The sequence below is a fragment of the Strongylocentrotus purpuratus genome, unplaced genomic scaffold, assembly GCF_000002235.5.
Source record: "Strongylocentrotus purpuratus isolate Spur 01 unplaced genomic scaffold, Spur_5.0 spur5_scaffold_2, whole genome shotgun sequence".
Classification (NCBI taxonomy): Eukaryota; Metazoa; Echinodermata; class Echinoidea; order Camarodonta; family Strongylocentrotidae; genus Strongylocentrotus; species Strongylocentrotus purpuratus.
The window spans coordinates 42,487,045-42,504,806 of NW_022145605.1; the positions used below are offsets into that span (position 1 = coordinate 42,487,045).

At 35.1% G+C, this 17,762-nt stretch overlaps 1 protein-coding gene across 1 annotated transcript in view; it reads left to right on the top strand.

Annotated features, from left to right (window-relative positions):
• The window catches only part of LOC115926893 (sodium-dependent dopamine transporter-like), a 63,795-nt gene extending 46,307 nt beyond the window's left edge, over positions 1 to 17,488 (top strand). Inside the window, 13 exon segments of the mRNA XM_030992501.1 lie at positions 789 to 923; positions 1,474 to 1,738; positions 2,179 to 2,317; positions 4,610 to 4,744; positions 6,845 to 6,948; positions 8,227 to 8,351; positions 9,484 to 9,596; positions 10,608 to 10,712; positions 10,715 to 10,738; positions 11,229 to 11,328; positions 12,207 to 12,319; positions 15,510 to 15,677; positions 17,081 to 17,488. Coding sequence (XP_030848361.1) covers positions 789 to 923; positions 1,474 to 1,738; positions 2,179 to 2,317; positions 4,610 to 4,744; positions 6,845 to 6,948; positions 8,227 to 8,351; positions 9,484 to 9,596; positions 10,608 to 10,712; positions 10,715 to 10,738; positions 11,229 to 11,328; positions 12,207 to 12,319; positions 15,510 to 15,677; positions 17,081 to 17,215 — 1,661 coding nt within the window. The 3' untranslated portion in view covers positions 17,216 to 17,488.
• Positions 17,489 to 17,762: the final 274 nt, after the last annotated feature.

A 17,762-nucleotide genomic window follows, 5' to 3' on the forward strand; every position in this document is an offset into this window, starting at 1 on the left:
ATTTACTTAAAGTATGCTTAATCTGATGAACGGAAATTGAACTGTAGTGATGACTTTAATATAGACCAACTAGCTAACGTTGGGTCAAGCCATTCTTTTACAAATGAAGTGTTTAAAACTTCATTATCTCACCATCTGTTTAAAATTATAGCATTCCAAACCTAATCTGTTCCTTTAAATATTATCTTGATATTCAATATGTCCGAACAAGACGAGATTTTGACAAGGAGTAAACTTATTCAAATACCACACGATATGTTGGCTTATTTTCATCCTACGTTTGTCATTTCCTTAGGTGGTAATTTTGATTGAAATTAGCGCTCATTATTAATCGGCAATCTTGTATACCAGGAGGTTTGTTATAGCCTGAAGAGAACAGCTGTACAACATATCGAATCATACGATACAACCCTTGTAGAAAGAATCGAAGAGGAGGGTTAGATGAAGGTAATAACCTGCAGGGGCGTGGAAAAGAAACACAAACCTTCTATATTCTACCTTTTCTTTTGACATCTTTTCATTATCATTTTGTAGTGCAAATTCAACACGAACTTTTATATCACAACCACATATCTACCCTCACCTCTCTCCCTACCTGTCTCGGTATAAGTTTATATACATTTCCCCTTCACATTTCCTCTAGCTTTTTATCACCTTCAATAACATTAACAGATTCAGATTCTCTCCGTACGGCACGTATCTTTGATAAAATGACGCTGTTCATACTTGTCAAAAATAGAAATGTTAGACAAATTTGTAGCTAAATACAAGTCTTTGTATATTTGCAGGTGCTTTCCTGATACCTTACCTCTTCATGTTGATCTTCATGGGGATTCCACTCTTCTACATGGAGTTAGCCCTTGGCCAGTACAATCAAACTGGTCCTATCACCGTATGGGACAAGGTTAGCCCGCTTTTCAAAGGTAATAGTACACATACAATCTAACACTTTGCTGCATCGAATACACATACTGACGTCTCCATATCATGATCATTTCAAAGATTTGTATTTGATTCCCGTGTCTAACAAAATGACAATAGTCTGCAAATTGCGTGATAAATCCCTTCTATTCTGATATAAGTAAATAAGAATTCACCATTGAATGAATGAATGACAACCCAAACTTTTATTCTGATTGGCGCGAAATTGTTTATTTTATATATTACAACCCCATTACATTCTTGCTTTAAAAAAAAACCCACAAAAAGTATTTAGCTAACCAAATTCCCTGAAATTCGAATAAAGTACACACCAACCCTGTAGATTTGATAATCAGTGATGATGAGCATGTCAAGCTTTATACATATAGCTGTCTGTTTGTCTATTTGTTGGTCTGCTTCTCACTATCTTATATTATTCATTGTTGTGTATAATGAAATAATTCCGTACTCAAGATTACCATCACGCTAATATTATGTTGTGTTCATAAATGAAATGAAATTGAAAATGGAATGATTGTCCTAACTTGGCAGGTGTGGGATTTGCGATGATCTGTATCGCTTTCTTTGTCGACTTCTACTACAACGTGATCATCTCGTATTCCATCTACTACCTGATCGCATCCTTCCAGAAGGTCTTGCCATGGAGTGTATGTACTAACTCATGGAACACTAATAGTTGCTTTGAGCCACGGCACGGACCGGCTTACAATGTCTCTATCATGGTCGTCAATGAATACGGAAACAACGTCACTGACATCGTCAACCAAAATGTTTCTGCTGCAACAGAATATTACGAGTAAATGTTATTTATTTTCATTTAGTATAGCCAGTATCTATAGGTCTAACCTATATGTTTATCATTTAGTTGAAATTGTTTCTGAACAGACTTGTGTGTCATTAATTTTATGTATATATAATTGAATACATATAATAATATGGAGTATTTATTTATAGAGAGCATCCAGTTGGCTGAGATTTACCGTTATATTTCAACCTCGGCCTACGGGCTTGAGGGAATATAATAACATCACTCGGGGAAATGTTTAATTTGTCGATTCATTGATTGACTGAAAATAGGGAGATTGTGTAGCCAAAGGGAAGACTTCTCAAGGAAAAGATATCTGTTTGATTTTACGGGTACAAAGTTAATCCACACCTACCTTAGGCGAATTGTCGTCTCCCCCGAAACGTACTTCTATTTTGAAAATGAAAAGTATAATATTATTGTTTGAACAGACGAGCTGTGTTACAAGTTCATATGAGCGCTGGAATTGACGATCTGGGAAAGGTGGTATGGCAACTAGCTCTTTGTCTTTTTGCAGTCTACATCATCTGCTACTTCAGTCTTTGGAAGGGCATCAAGGGATCAGGAAAGGTATCATTATTTAATTTATCCCACAATTACTTTTACAGTATTTATCAAGAAACCATCGACCTAAATTAAGACCTTAACAATATTTACCCCCCTACAAATAAAAAAAAGAAGAAGACAGAATGAAACTCGACACAAGACAAGGTCTAGCCTAATACCAGGTTCCAACAAATGAAATCTAAGTTGTTGCCTCTAGTGTCGGGGTTTCTTAGTTTATAAATTGAACACCGGCGCGTGTGCACTTCTCGATCAGGAAACTATCAGTCATGTACGCTTCCTATATAAAGACAACGATCGAATACATGAATTATTAATTGCTCCGTTTCGTATTTAAAGTAATTGCATTAGTCGATAATCTAGCTTAAGCAGTATTGTTTTGAATTGCTTGCATCATTCCTTATTCTAAAACAAGGATGTAATGGGTTCATGGTCATCCATTTCAAGTGTCTTCCCCAAATCGATGATGGAGAAGAGATCGAGTAGCACCACCGTCGTCCGAGTCGTGTTACCTGTTCGATTGCGGTCGACAAACACTTGGGTTTAAAAACTGTCCAACCTCAAAGGTTACCGACAGTTCATGTTGTTCTTGCTATCAGAAATGCTAGGCTTACATGACATAGCTAATAGATTGTTAGGTGGTAGAATGGGAACAAACTAATTTTAAATCTCGCGTAGAATTCTGCTGATCACGAGGACTCCATAGGGAGTATGTGCTTTACATCTCTGTTTAATAGCGACACGTTTAGTTCTTTTGTTTTTCATCTGCTCCCTTCAAAAAATATCCATGAAAACAAAATGGAAGCATGTCGAAAAAGTTAGTCCTTGGATTTCTACAAATTAATGGCTCATATCACTTAGTCAAATCCAGGATCAGTGATTCATAGTGGCAATAAATTTGGTGTCGATGTTATGTTTCCTAAATGTAATCATGGTATCACATGTAGGTCAGCGTCCATGTCATCTGATCATAAATAGCATAAATGAAACATCTAGTCTGCGCTGATGTTATTACCCACATTAAAAAAGACGATGGTTTCCTTTACCAATGAGCTTAGGTTCATCATGACGACGCTAAGGTACATCCTTTCGTCGGCGTCACTGATTTCATCTTAATGAAGATCATGAATGTTCGCCTATATCATTTACGTGTATATACTCATAGATATCCTGAGCGCGCACAGTGGTGTAATGAGCAAAAGCCGTTTTTTTTTTTTTTTTTTGGGGGGGGGGGGGCAAAAAAAAAATCCGCATCACCAACAGGTGGCAAAATGGGCAATTGTTTTGTAGAGGGGGATGCAGATAATGACGATAACAGTCAAGATGTAGGCCTACAAACTACTTTTTAGCTATGTCGTACTATTTTTTGTTAGCCTAAATATTCATGAGGCTAGAATACTGTCGATCTACCCACTATAACAAATTACTTGATTGCTTACATTAATGTTCTTCACACTTTGAGCAATGAGATGATAAGTTAACATCCCGCCTATTATCCAGGGGCTGTCGAACTTCTGCAAAGTGTTGGGGGGGGGGGCACCAATTAAAAAGGGCACTTTTATGGTAAAAGAGGCACATACAAAGGGAAACGTCGCAGTGAAAATACGCCATCTTTAAACATTAGTATATACCCCTACATTGTGATTACATTATTAAAGATGATTTCAATGTTTGTCTCTCTCTTTACATGGTCCAAGATACTGCTTAAGCATCATACTTTACTGTTGGGTTTGATGGTCTGAATATATTTGCGAGGGAGTGTCTTATAGTCTTACATCTTATAAAGAGGAAAACAATTCTAATGGGGTTTAAAGCACAATCTGATCATGAAAGACTAAAACTTAATTTAATAAGAAACATAGTTATATCAACTTTTAATGCGATCGAGCCGTTTAGCGAGCGAGCTTTAGGCAAAATTAATGAAAAAATTGCTCTCAGTTGCTTTAAAATTTGAGCATATTTTATGGTGAAACGAAAGGGGGCACATATCCAAAGGGGGAAATGACACTTATTAGAAAAGAAAAGGAGCACGGGTCAAAGTAAAAAGGGGAATTATCAGAGGTGAAAATGACAACAAGTGAGAGAAAACCCGGGAAATCATGTCATTTCAGCAACATTTGGTGATGTTATTGGGTACCTGCATGGCAGGCAATGATTCCTTGAAATGCTAGAGCACCGTAATGGCAGCACAGTTTAAGCCGGGGTAATTATCTCTAAGTTTGGAAGCGCTTAGATACATAATTGTAATCCGAGCTATGTAAAAGCTGAGTATTATTATTATTGTTTTTCTGTACCTAGGTTGTGTGGATCACAGCTACTCTCCCATACGTGGTATTGTTCTGTCTGCTCATCCGTGGTGTTACTCTACCTGGTGCTGGTGATGGGATCAAGTATTATCTCATCCCGAAATGGGACCGTCTTCTAACGGCTTCAGTAAGTAAACCCTGATAATCAAGTTTATAAGTAAACCTTTACAACGATCTCATACAGCACGTTAGGTCCGTTGCACACTACACGATGTGACTACGATCCGATTTTGGAAGAATTTGCAATTATTTGATGTAAACATTAACATGTAATAAACCTTATTATATACCTCACTTAAGAAATCCAGCCATCTGATTGGTCGAATTGCATTCATAAACTTCAACTGTTCCTGTAAAATTCCGGTAACCATGCATAAAACATTTCAATATTTTTAATAACCATGGTTATTAAAAAAATAGGTCAGTCTCCATGGTTACCCCATAGGTTTACATGTTAAAAAATGGTTTGAGCGATGGAGGATACCATACGTGTGCGAAAAATTGGTCGGCAATTTCAATATAATTGAATCTCGATCGATCTTACCGACAATTTTATCTTGCATTGTTGACATGAAGACGAAAATTAACTCTCAAAAAAAAAAAACAACATCTGCCGATAGATCTTGATCTAAGTTCGTGCCAATATGCATTGCAAAAGTAAAAGAAGAGTCCGTATATGGAGCTTTTGCGAAGCATTCATCACACGCGAAGCCGGTTTCAATCCGTTTTAATGTATATATGGTACAAAACTGCCAAGCATTTTGATAGCGCGCGATGGCCGAGAGGTCTGAGGCGCTGACTGAGCATACAACACCTTTTGTACGCAAGAGTTCGAATCTCATCTTCGACCAAAAAAAAAATATTTTTTATTTTTTATTTTTTAGTCTATTTTTTTCGGCATATAAAAGTATTAATGACTGCTTTAATATTCGAGAAATAGTTGTTTTCATACGCTCTCGGGAAGGTTACAATTGGGCTATTCCCCTCGGCAAGCCTCGGGGAATAGCACAATTCTAACCTTCCCTTGAGCGTAATAAAACAACTATTTCTCTCAAAGCAGTCATTAATACTATAATGATCGAGGATCTGAATAGTCATATGATTAGTTAAATCTAAATTTCAAGGGACTGCAAGCTTTCTTGGAGGAAGGAAAGCGAAATAGGCTCAGATTCGCAAAAACGTCAGACCAGTATAGTGCGATTTTCAACGATTGTCTACGATTGGTTTTTATTCTGACGAGAAGGCTTTAATGCACTTAAATTACTGTTTATTTTTCTAATCATAATTAAGAACTTAAATCGGGTAGATACTTTTATCTAGATTGCCAAATCTAATATAATTACCAGAAGACCGTTTAGTGTGCGGTAGGCATTAAAATCAAATATTAAATCATACAGCAAATGAAACCTTACAATCAATTATTATATCGTGGCTAAATGAGATCATATTATCACTGCTTCGGTAAGTAAACCCTTACAATGTAGCTTTATAAGTGGAACCTTAAAATCAAGTATTATCTCATCGTTAAAATAGATTAATTTGTCACGGCTTCAGTTGGTAAACCCTTACAGTCTAGTAGTATCTCATACTGCAAAATAATAATAATAATAATACAAATAATGATATACTATATCCAAAAAATGAAATATGTACTTGGGAACAAAGAGAAAAGTAAAGCAAATACAAAAAATGAGTTGCGGAGTTCCTTTTATCTGTTATAAATTTAGACTTAAACTTAACGTAAGTTAGTAATACATTCCAAAAAAGTTTCCGCCATTTATGAGTTTGATATTAGCACATTGTAGGCTAAGGGCCTTTGGCATTTTCCCTTGATTAAATAACTAAGACTGTATCTATATGAATTTTAGCCCTTTATTGTCATATTGAAATAAGAATTTGGATTAACAATATTGTACACGAATCGATTGTAGTAGACTAAAAAAAAGAACTTTATAGAATAAGCAAATGATATAATCGTTAATTTATCATAAGAGAAATTTTATTCTTTTTGTATTTTGTTTTCTTTTTAGGAGCTGGGGATTACACCTATAAATTGATTCATAGTTTGAAATATCTGATTTTTAATATATATTAAGAAAAGTAGCATAGAGTTTTACTCGGAGTTCAAGAATGTATATAGTGTTTGTGCAAGGGGGTAAAGAGAAAATCATCGAAATAAATTGACATTGAGATAATAATTGGATGTAATGAATGTATGATATTGTAGGTATGGGTTGATGCTGCGACACAGATCTGTTTCTCTCTTGGTCCTGGCTTTGGTGTTCTTCTAGCTCTTTCAAGTTACAACAGATTCAACAATAACATCTACAAGTGAGTGGTCCCGTAATACATTCTTATATATATTTCTGTAGATACTGTATATTCTTCATGACTGAAATTTTTTTATAATGACGTGTAAAGAGAATGCTAATTTGTGGTGAAGGTGAAAAAGAGTTTGTGAGTTTGCTGAATAATTTCATGAGGATGGTATGGATTATTAGAAAATTGTTCTTTGGCACATCCAAATGCTATTTGTATATGACTGTGTAATAGTTTTGTTGTCCAGTTTCGGTGAGAGGGCGCATACCAGTTGTCTGACATTACCTCGCAGCTATTTTCTAGTCTTCCAGTACACGTCTCAGATGGGAAGATGTCTGGACTTAGAAAAGGAATCTGTGACACGGCTATATAGAATTTGGGTTGTCTTTTCTTATTTGAGAGGTTTTTGTAAATAAGGGGGTACGTATTATTGTACATATCACCTCTTATATTCGTCATTTCTTTGTTTATTTTCTGTACATTTGTCATTTTTTGTGGAAGACATATCTCAAGAATGGCAATTGCATTTTCCTTCAAAGTTGGCACAATGGTAGAACCTATTGAGGACTGAACACACGAAACTTTTCAAGGGTTTAATTTTAATATTGCAGACACAATGATCTGTATTTGGAATGTGTACTTATTTAAACTTCTTCTATAGTCTCTATTTCGAGCTTTACTTTATTCCGTTTTTATGATCGGATGATCAAACATATTTCTAATAGTAGATCAACCCCTTTTATCTGTGACGTCAGAGTTAATGAATTTTGTTTACCATATTCCCTGATTGCTAGCGACGATATTTAAATGTGCGGCTAGCCAGGTAGTTTGGTTGCAGAAATCTGCTGAATGTTGGACCACCAAGTTTTACACTTTGGCTAACCCAAAAATGAAACCATGGAAACGGCAGAGGCGCATTGGGGTTGCCATTACTGCCTGAAATGGTGTCATTTCTTCACCTTACGAATACTTAAATTATTGTTTATATATACCTTAAATCCCAAAATGCAGTAAAACCAACTACTGAAATAATGTAGATTTAAAACATCGAGGCACCAGCTTAATTCTACTAAGACATTCACATCGAACTGAAAGTTTGAACTAACAGAGTCTCGCAAGGCAGTGCAGACTTGCAAGACTACAATTATAAGTTTGTGTGTTCACGCATGAATGAGTTTATCCTTTTCAAAAAAACATAAAGAAAGAATGCTGAACTGATTTTGTTCTTGAATTTCTCATCAATTCTTATTAATTGTTTTTTTTCCTGCTCATATTCGTATTGTGATATAGAGATGCATTGCTGACGAGTACTATCAATTGCTGTACAAGTTTCCTGGCTGGGTTTGTGGTGTTTGCTGTTTTGGGATACATGGCAAAGCGTAACAACCAGTCCATCGATGAAGTAGCCACAGAAGGTATCTTTATGTTGCTGATCATCACAGTGCAGTTTAAAGTCAAAGTTCACATTACCTCATACTATTCCCTTATTGATGCATAATTACTGTCCCCATGACATAATCACGGGTTTCTTTTCTTGGTCTTCAAACATAGCATAGAGTGTTAATGTCATACCCATCTGTTTCATAACATATGCACGGTATTTGAAAGAGACGGAGAGGATTCATAGAATATTAAAGAATAAGTTATGAAATACATAATATGCAAAAAAGAGGAACAAATCTACATTCCATAGATGTGCCACATAATGTGAAAAAGTACGAAAACCTCGAACTGTGACTGTAACTATCCATGAATGATTTGTTTCTAATGTAAGATATATATATCGATCAGCTCACATGCCATCTTGAGAATCAATGTACATACATTCCACAATGAAACAAAAAAACTGCAGCCAAATCTGACAAATTAATTGCATTTAAATTTACTCAACCTGATTTGCAATATCAAATCCATTTCGTGCTTAGAGCGACTTTACTGATGTGAAGAAAAGCAAATGATTGGTATAACCAATGACAGTGTGACACATGCTCCTTCGACAATCGCTCCTATATTCAATTCAATTCAGTTTTAATTGGCATCATTAAAACAACTACAAGTCATAAATACAGAATATATTATAGGCCAGGGCCTTTAAGAAACAACTTGTGCTTGTGCTTACATGTGCTTCCACACTGGACCACACGCTACACCAACCCTTATCCTTACCTAAAACCTAACTCTAACAATAACCAAGGAATACTTTTATGGCCTGTTGATGAAGTCAGGTTAATTGTTGCATGGCGTCCTTTTATGCGGGTATCTATTACGGCCCATCTTATGATGTCAGGCTATTCAACAAATGAGTTTATTCCATGAGGGTATCTAATAAGGACTAGCTTATCGGAAAAGGCTATTAAACGAATGAGTTTTTTCCATGTATACATGGAAAAAACTCATTCGTTTAATAACCTATAGGTTTGTCATAGTATTGTATTTCATGCAGACGAGTAATCAAACACATTTTGAAATAAATTCTAGGTGCCATTGTTTGTTTTAAACAATTCGATTTGTTAGCATTCTTAACGCTTGTTTTTTTTATATCACAAGGACCTGGGCTTGTATTTGTGACGTATCCTGAAGCATTGGCTACTATGCCTGGTGCGAACGTGTGGTCTGTTCTCTTCTTCCTCATGCTTCTTACACTTGGTCTCGACAGCTCGGTAATATTCGTCGTCTTCGTGTTTATTCTATAATAATACATCTACCCTACGTCTCTGAGCGATTGGCCTATCCAGGGGCGTACGCAGGATTTTTCAAGGGGGGGGTTTAAAAATATTTTGCTCCCGAAAATTCGAAAATCGCGCCGGCCGAAAAGTCGCTCAGTGGGGGGGGGGGGGGGGGGGGGGGGGGGGGGGGGGGGGGGGGGGGGGGGGGGGGGGGGGGGGTAAGCGGACACTTTTTTTTTTTTTTGGTCTCAAAATTTCAAAATTTGACATTTTTTTTTCGTTGGGGGGGGGGGGTAGGGTCACCTTATTTAGGTTAGCCGTGGGTATAATTTTTTTTTTTTTTTTTTTTATAATAAAAAAAAAAAAAAAAAAAAAAAAAGCCAAAGGGGGGGGGGGGGGGGGGGGGTTTTCGGTTTTTTTAGGGGGGGTTTACATACATTAAAATAACAAAGGGGGGGTTTGAAACCCCCAAACCCCCCCCCCCTGCGTACGCCCCTGGGCCTATCTGCCATGTATTACCATCCCAATCGTTGGATTCAGGCTTGTCCGTGCTCATCTGCACCGCACCTTGTCCGATATTTGATTGGTTAATAGTCAGCCTTAATAACAATAATATGCTTGAAACGATGATCTTGATTGGTCAGTTACCATTTTATAATTGATTAAAAACCTTTGTGTTCCGGGGCCCCGGGATCCTTTAGAGACGGTCACAACGCTGGACAAAAGCCACGAGTTTCGTTTCTGTTCAGGATCGTTGGTGCCGCTAGGGGTATAGCTAAATGAAACTAGTCCGACATCCTCTTTTCCAAAATTCCAATATTTCGTTTATTACAATATGGATCAATAAAAGAATCTATTTATCTATCTAGACAGTTGATTTCAATCTGATACTGAACACTTTTAGCATTGAAATACCATAGACGGTTCATTTCAATCTCATAATAAATATTTTATGCATTATACACCATAGATGAAATGTTATTTTGTTTGTGTTTTGTATTCAAGTTTGGAGGATCAGAAGCAATCTTAACAGGTCTTGGTGATCAGTTTCCTAAGGTGGTAAAGAAACATCGTGAGATCTTCATCGCTTTCCTCTTCGCAATCTACTTTTGATTGGTTTAGCATTTACATCCCAGGTTCGTATGTACCGGTAACCTTAATTAACCAAATCTTTGACCAACATTTTGAATTATAATGGTTCATTAATGTGGAAGGCAATATGTTTGTAATAAAGCAACAATGTCTATACATAAAATAATTTTAATACCAAATATATGTTGATAAGAGTAACCTCGAATAGAATCATGCTATTTTGTTGGTTCCTTAAAATTACTAAAATAAGTCTAAGTATGTTGTATTTCTATTCGGTGTACATATTCACATTACATGTTGGTAATGATCAAATCAAATCAATAATGGAAGTAATATGTTCCAGACATGAATTTCATATCTTGTGTATATAGAAATAAGATTTTTTTGTTTGTTTTTTTGTTTATAAAAAGGTAAGTAAATATGAAATTATGTATTATGCACAAACACCTTGAGAATATTTTCAGATGTATACAAGTTATTATACTAAATCAAATGAATAACAATAAACAACAATTAATTTACCACTTTTTACAGGGTGGCACGTATCTGGTGAATCTATTCGACAACTGTGCAGCTTACTACGCCATATTGTTCGTGGTTTTGTTTGAGACACTGGCGGTGGCATGGTTGTATGGTAATACCCTTACTTTCCCCTTCTCATTATTTCCATTCATTTTTTATTCTTATGTCGTTAAATTTGTCGGAAACACCGTAAACTAAGTAAGCACTCACAGTACCCCGGTCGCTAGATTCTATTCATACGATTGTGCACTTTACAGAGCGAACTCACCTCTCCCGCGGGAAACATTTCGTTCACGTTCTAATCAAATGACCGTCATCGCATACTACCGGGTACCATTGGCGTATCGATTGGAGGGGGGGGGGGGGGGGTGGGAGTGTTCAAACACCCCATTGGCATACAGGGGGATGTTTTAGGTGTTCAAACACCTTGTTTTTCTTGTTGTTGTCTTCCCTTTAATTATATATATATATATATATATATTATTATTATTATAATTATAGTTATAATTATAATTATTATTATTATTATTATTATTATTATTATTATGATTATTATTGTTATTGTTATTATTATTATTTTTATATATATATATATATATATATATATTTTGTGTGTGGTGTATTTTTTATTTATTATTTATTTATTTATTTATTTATTTATTATTTATTATTTATTTATTTATTTATTTATTATTTTTTTTTTTTTTTGGGGGGGGGGGGGGGGTCAGCGAATGAAGGGGGCTACAGCCCCCACCTGGACATGCTAGTGTATACAACGTATCTTCGTATAAGTCATATTGATCCCCTCCTTCTCCTAGCCCGACCCCCCCCCCCGGGGGGCAGTGTTAACTGGCTATAAAAAGAAATATGCTTAATAAGTCCATGTTTCAGGGATAATCTTTTTCAGATGAGAGCATTAATTCCAGTATAAATGCAAACCCCTAAACCAGGGATATATCCCTGCCTAAACGTTCTATATTTTGCATCCAGGTTTCACAACACCAACAGAGAAGATTTCTCGAGACATAGAAGAGATGTGCGGATACAAGCCAGGATTTTATTGGCGGTTCTGTTGGATGTTCCTTAGCCCTGTTATGATCATAGTAAGTTTATCACATGTTCTTCAGCCCTTTTATGATCGAAGTAAGATTATCGCATGTTCCTTATCCCCCTTATGATCATAGTAAGTTTATCACATGTCCTTAACCCCATAATGATCATAGTAAGATTATCGCATGTTCCTTATCCCCCTTATGATCATAGTAAGTTTATCACATGTCCTTAACCCATAATGATCATAGTAAGATTATCGCATGTTCCTTATCCCCCTTATGATCATAGTAAGTTTATCACATGTCCTTAACCCCATAATGATCATAGTAAGATTATCACTTTATTTGCCAAATATTTGGCAAATAAAGTGAGAGAAAATAAGGAAATCAAAGGTCTAGATATTGATAATAAAGGTATTGATCTGAAATTGCTGCAATATGCAGATGACACCTTATTTTATGCATCTGATATAAATTCTTTTGAAAATATTTTAATCGAATAAGAGGTTTTTGGCATAGTTGCAGGACCGAAGTTAAATAGAGAAAAGACTGTCTTGATTTGGATTGGAACAGCCTGTCAACGATGGTCGTTATCTTGTTTGGCTTACATTGGACAGATGAGCCAGTAAAATACTTAGGACATTATATTGCACATGATCTGCAGTGTGCTTTAAAGATAGATTGGGAAAATAAATTAGAAAAAATGCAAAAACTGTTAGATAACTGGAGAAAAAGAAACCTGACTTTGTTTGGAAGACTGACTATTATCAAATCATTTGCAATTAGTCAAGTTATCCATTTAATGATTGTTGATACAATACCGTCTACTTTTTTGATAAAACTTAATAGCCTGATATTTAAATTTCTTTGGAAAAGTAAAATTGAAAAGGTAAAACGATGTATTGTTACTGAGGATTATTGTGAAGGAGGAATACGAATGATTGATGTTAAAAAGCAGATGTTTAGTTTTAGGCTGAAGTGGCTTGGGATGCTTTTAGATAATACAACAGGAAATTGGAAAGACATGTGTAAACATTGGTTTGACTGTTTGGGAGGGCTGCATCTACTGCTCAATTGCAATTATACTGATTATACTTTAAATCTCTTAAAACTTAGAAATGTCCCATATTTTTACATAGAAATATTACAAGCATGGTACCTCATAAACAAATACACATCAGCTGAATGTCAGACACAGAAACATGTCGACGAAAATATTTTATGGTATAATCAAGATATTGTTTTTGAAAAGAAAATGTTATTTTATGAAGACTGGTATAAAAGTGGTATTATATACTTAAATGATATCTTTAAAAATGGTACTTTTGTTTCAGTAAATGAATTATTTATCCGCCTTAAAACTAGGAGAAGTAAACAATTTTTGATTTTTGACTATACAAAGTTACAAAAATCAATTCCAAAAATTTGGATAAATGATAAGCATAGGGTACCTTTGGTTTTCAAAGACCATAATTTCTCTATCCCCCATTTTGTATTTGGAAAATCAGTTAAGCCTGTTAGTCTTTTGAGTAGTAAACAGTGGTATAATATGATTAGTTTTGAACAAATTAAAATAAATAAATGTTGTTTGTATTGGGAAGATGTCTTGCAGAAGGACGTTAGATGGTCCTCTGTTTTTAATAGGAATTTGATTGGGATAAAAGATTTTCGTCTACGTGAATTTAATTTCAAGCTTTTATATAATATGTTACTAGTTCGTAACAATCTGTTCAAGTGGGGTCTCTCATACGATGACCTTTGTTTAAAATGCAAAAAGACTGAAGATGTGCTTCATGCTTTCATTTCATGTAAGGCAAATGAAACCTTCTTTGCCTATTTAAAGGACTTATTTTCACGTGCTTTCAATCTTAGAATAGAGATAGATATTGTTTTATTACTCAAAATGAATTCGCAAACCGAAATCGATTTGATAATGACTATTGCTTTTTGGTCGATTTATAAAATGATTATTTTTCGTAATAAGTATGGGTATGATAATAGAGATTTGAGTTTGATTTACTTATTTAAGAGAGAAATGATTAACAGAATAGAAATAAACGAACATTTGAAAGTACAAAATATGAAATTTCCTGCGAATTTGCTTAGTCATATTTGAATAAATAACTTGTGTATTATTGATGTTCCATTGATTTGCTGAATTGTAAGCAAAATTATGTCATTGTTTGAATATTGAATAAACACCTCTAAGAGGCAAAGAGAAAAAAAGAAAAAAAAAATAGTAAGATTACCGCATGTTCCTTATCCCCCTTATGATCATAGTAAGTTTATCACATGTCCTTAACTCCATTATGATCATAGTAAGATTATCACATGTTCCTTAGCCCTGTTATGATCATAGTAAGTTTATTACACGCTCTTTGCCCCGGTGATAATGGTAAGTTGTGTTTTTTAAAAATCCCCAATGATGATTATATTAGATTCATTTTTGTGACTCTGTTAAAATGTTGATAGCTTACAATATCATGTATGAGGTGCATGAAGATGGAAGATACTAGTTTATTAAGGTGATTTTAGAAATGTGAGCACAAATTATTGTGAAAGGATGTTCATGAGCAACCTACATATCACATTTTGTTGTTGTTGGATGATGATTAATACATCAAGCATATTTAACTTTACAGGGTGGCCTATACAAAATGGACTAGCATACCTCAAATATTTAATGCGAAGCAAATTTCACTGGTACCAGTTGATGGGGAATCATTTTAGAATAAAAAAGATTTTGAATTTCTCAAAAATGGACGATTTTTTGTCTTCTTCTAGACGCAATGTTGCAGACAAAAAGACTTACTTTGGGCAGGTTGTAAGAAATATCAGATTGAACTTGACTATAACATTCCACAGATATAGTTTTTTCTTTCAGACGTTTTTAATGACTTGTAAATTATAGACATGAAAGTATACGATTAAAAAAAATACAGTTTAATTGATACTGGACAAATTTGAACTCCTACTTTGCTGCACAAATTGCTCCCTAAAACAAAAACCCCTCTACCGAATTTGTCAATCTTGGTATCATTTATTATGTGAAAACATTCTCCTTCCGCTGGTACCAGTGAAGTCGACCCCACACTATTGGAAGTATGCCTGCCTGTTATTTTGAGGTCCACTCTGTACAGTATTCTAATGGCGGTATAGGGTCTGTCAGTAGTACAGAATAATATTAAAAATACTGCACTGTTTTATATTGCCTATCGTCCTTACCCCATTATCTATTTAGTTCATCATAGGCTTTGGTCTGGCAAACTACAAACCCTTTACTCTGGATGACTATGATTACCCCGAATGGGCAGTAGCAGTTGGTTGGTTGATATCGTGTACATCCATCTCAATGATACCTATCGTAGCTGCCTACCAAATAATCACAACACCTGGATCAATTAGTGAGGTTAGTTCAATGCTCCTATCAGTTACATGTGTCAAGTGTGGTAAGACAAATGCAGGGCAGGATAGGAAATGTGATATGATAGGATTTGATGATCATTAGGTGAACAACTTTGAATCAATCTGTAAATCGTATGTAGGATTACAAAAAATATCCGTATTACATGTATTTCATTATCCATTCATGTAAACAATTTGACTAGACAGTGCGTCCCAGAAAAAACGAAACCGAGAATTATCGATGTTTTAACATAACTTCGTTACATTTATAATTACTCAATGACACATATTTGGAAAGCTTAGATCCTCTTCTTTCATTTGATGCGACTCATATAATACATATTTCACGCATGAGTGATTAAAATGAATTTGAAGAGAGGAAACCAAAAAGTCATTTGGCGGACGGTATCTGAATTTTAAAGAGGAAATCACATTTCTAGAAAGTTGAGGTTCTGCCCTTTCATATGACACCTCAATCAGGAAAAATGAGCAAGGAATGACAAAGTTCTGTTTGTTCAAAGTAGTGCTTGCATTTCCATAATTTTATTAAACAAATTCGTCTTCACTGGGTGCCTGCCATAGCAACATGCAGAATTGACAACAGACTTAACTCCGTTTCGTTGACAATCAGCCATGCTTGAAGTCTTTCGTTTATGGCTGATTGTCAACGAAATGGAGTTAAGTCTTTTGTCAACTCTGTTTTTTGCTACGGCAGGCACCCAGTGCAAACGAATTCGTTTGATAAAATTATGGAAATGCAAGCACTACTTTAAACAAACAGAACTTTGTCATTCCTTGCTCATTTTTCCTGATTGAGGTGCCATATGAAAGGGCAGAAACTCAGCTGTCTAGGAATGCGATTTTCTTTTTGAAATTCAGATACCGTCCGCCAAATGACTTTTTGGTTTCCTCTTTTCAAATTCATTTTAATCACTCATGCGTGAAATATTATGTATTATATGAGTTGCATCAGATGAAAGAGGAGGATCTAAGCTTTCCAAATATGTGTCATTTATCAATTATAAATGTGATTAAGTTATGATAAAACATCGATAATTCTCGGTTTCGTTTTTCTGGTACGCACTGTATAGACCAAGATGCAGTTTCGCAATGTGCCAATTACTACGGTTACTATGATTATTGACTAAGGATATTTGACTATGGCTATTGACTATAGATACTAACAATTGTTATTGACTAAGGTTATTGACCATTGTTACTATATGACTACATTTATTGACAATTATTATTGACTAGGGTTACTGATTATGGTTATTGACAATGGATATTGACTACGGTTATGTTCAGTAATATCACATATTACATGTATTTCATTGAGTATTGTTATTTAGTAATATTGTTTATGGCTACTGACTATGGTTGACTTTGTTTGCTTCATTCATATAGCGTATCATGAAGAACCTGTATGTGAAACAGCCACGCCCTTTTGGCTATGAAAGCAACATGTACACAGCAGAACAGGAAAGCAGAATGAATGGCATGGTACTAGAGGCAACATGTAAGCCAGTAACTCTGGTCTGAGGGACTTATAAGGTTAAAGGTCCGTTTTGTATATAATACTTTAAGGAGTATAAGTGGGAGTAACTTGTGGTTCGGTGATGTTGTTCAATAACCAACAGAGTATTCCTATGGCTTTCTCTCTAAATTAAAAGTGACACACATGTTTGAAGGATGTACATTAACAAAGGTAAGTCAGGTACATGAATAGGTAGTTCTCTTGCTTTCTTTTTCAACTGGAAGTGAGGATCCCCAATGTGCTATAGCAAAGTAATGTATTTCAGGAATGTGATACACTAAACACATCATGATATATAATGTAATTATGTAAAACAATGTTTAGCTGAACAATGACAAAAGCTCATGATGATTGTCACTTATTTTGTTTTTCTCAATCAATATCATAGCACAAGAAATTAAATTTCCCACAGTGTACATAGTGTTATCTTTCCAATGTTCCGATAAGATTGTGTATATACTATACATCAAGTGTTATGTTTTTTGTAGTAACTTTATAGTGAAAGTTATGATGTATGTAAAGAGAGCGACTGGTGTCGACCAAAGCAACTGT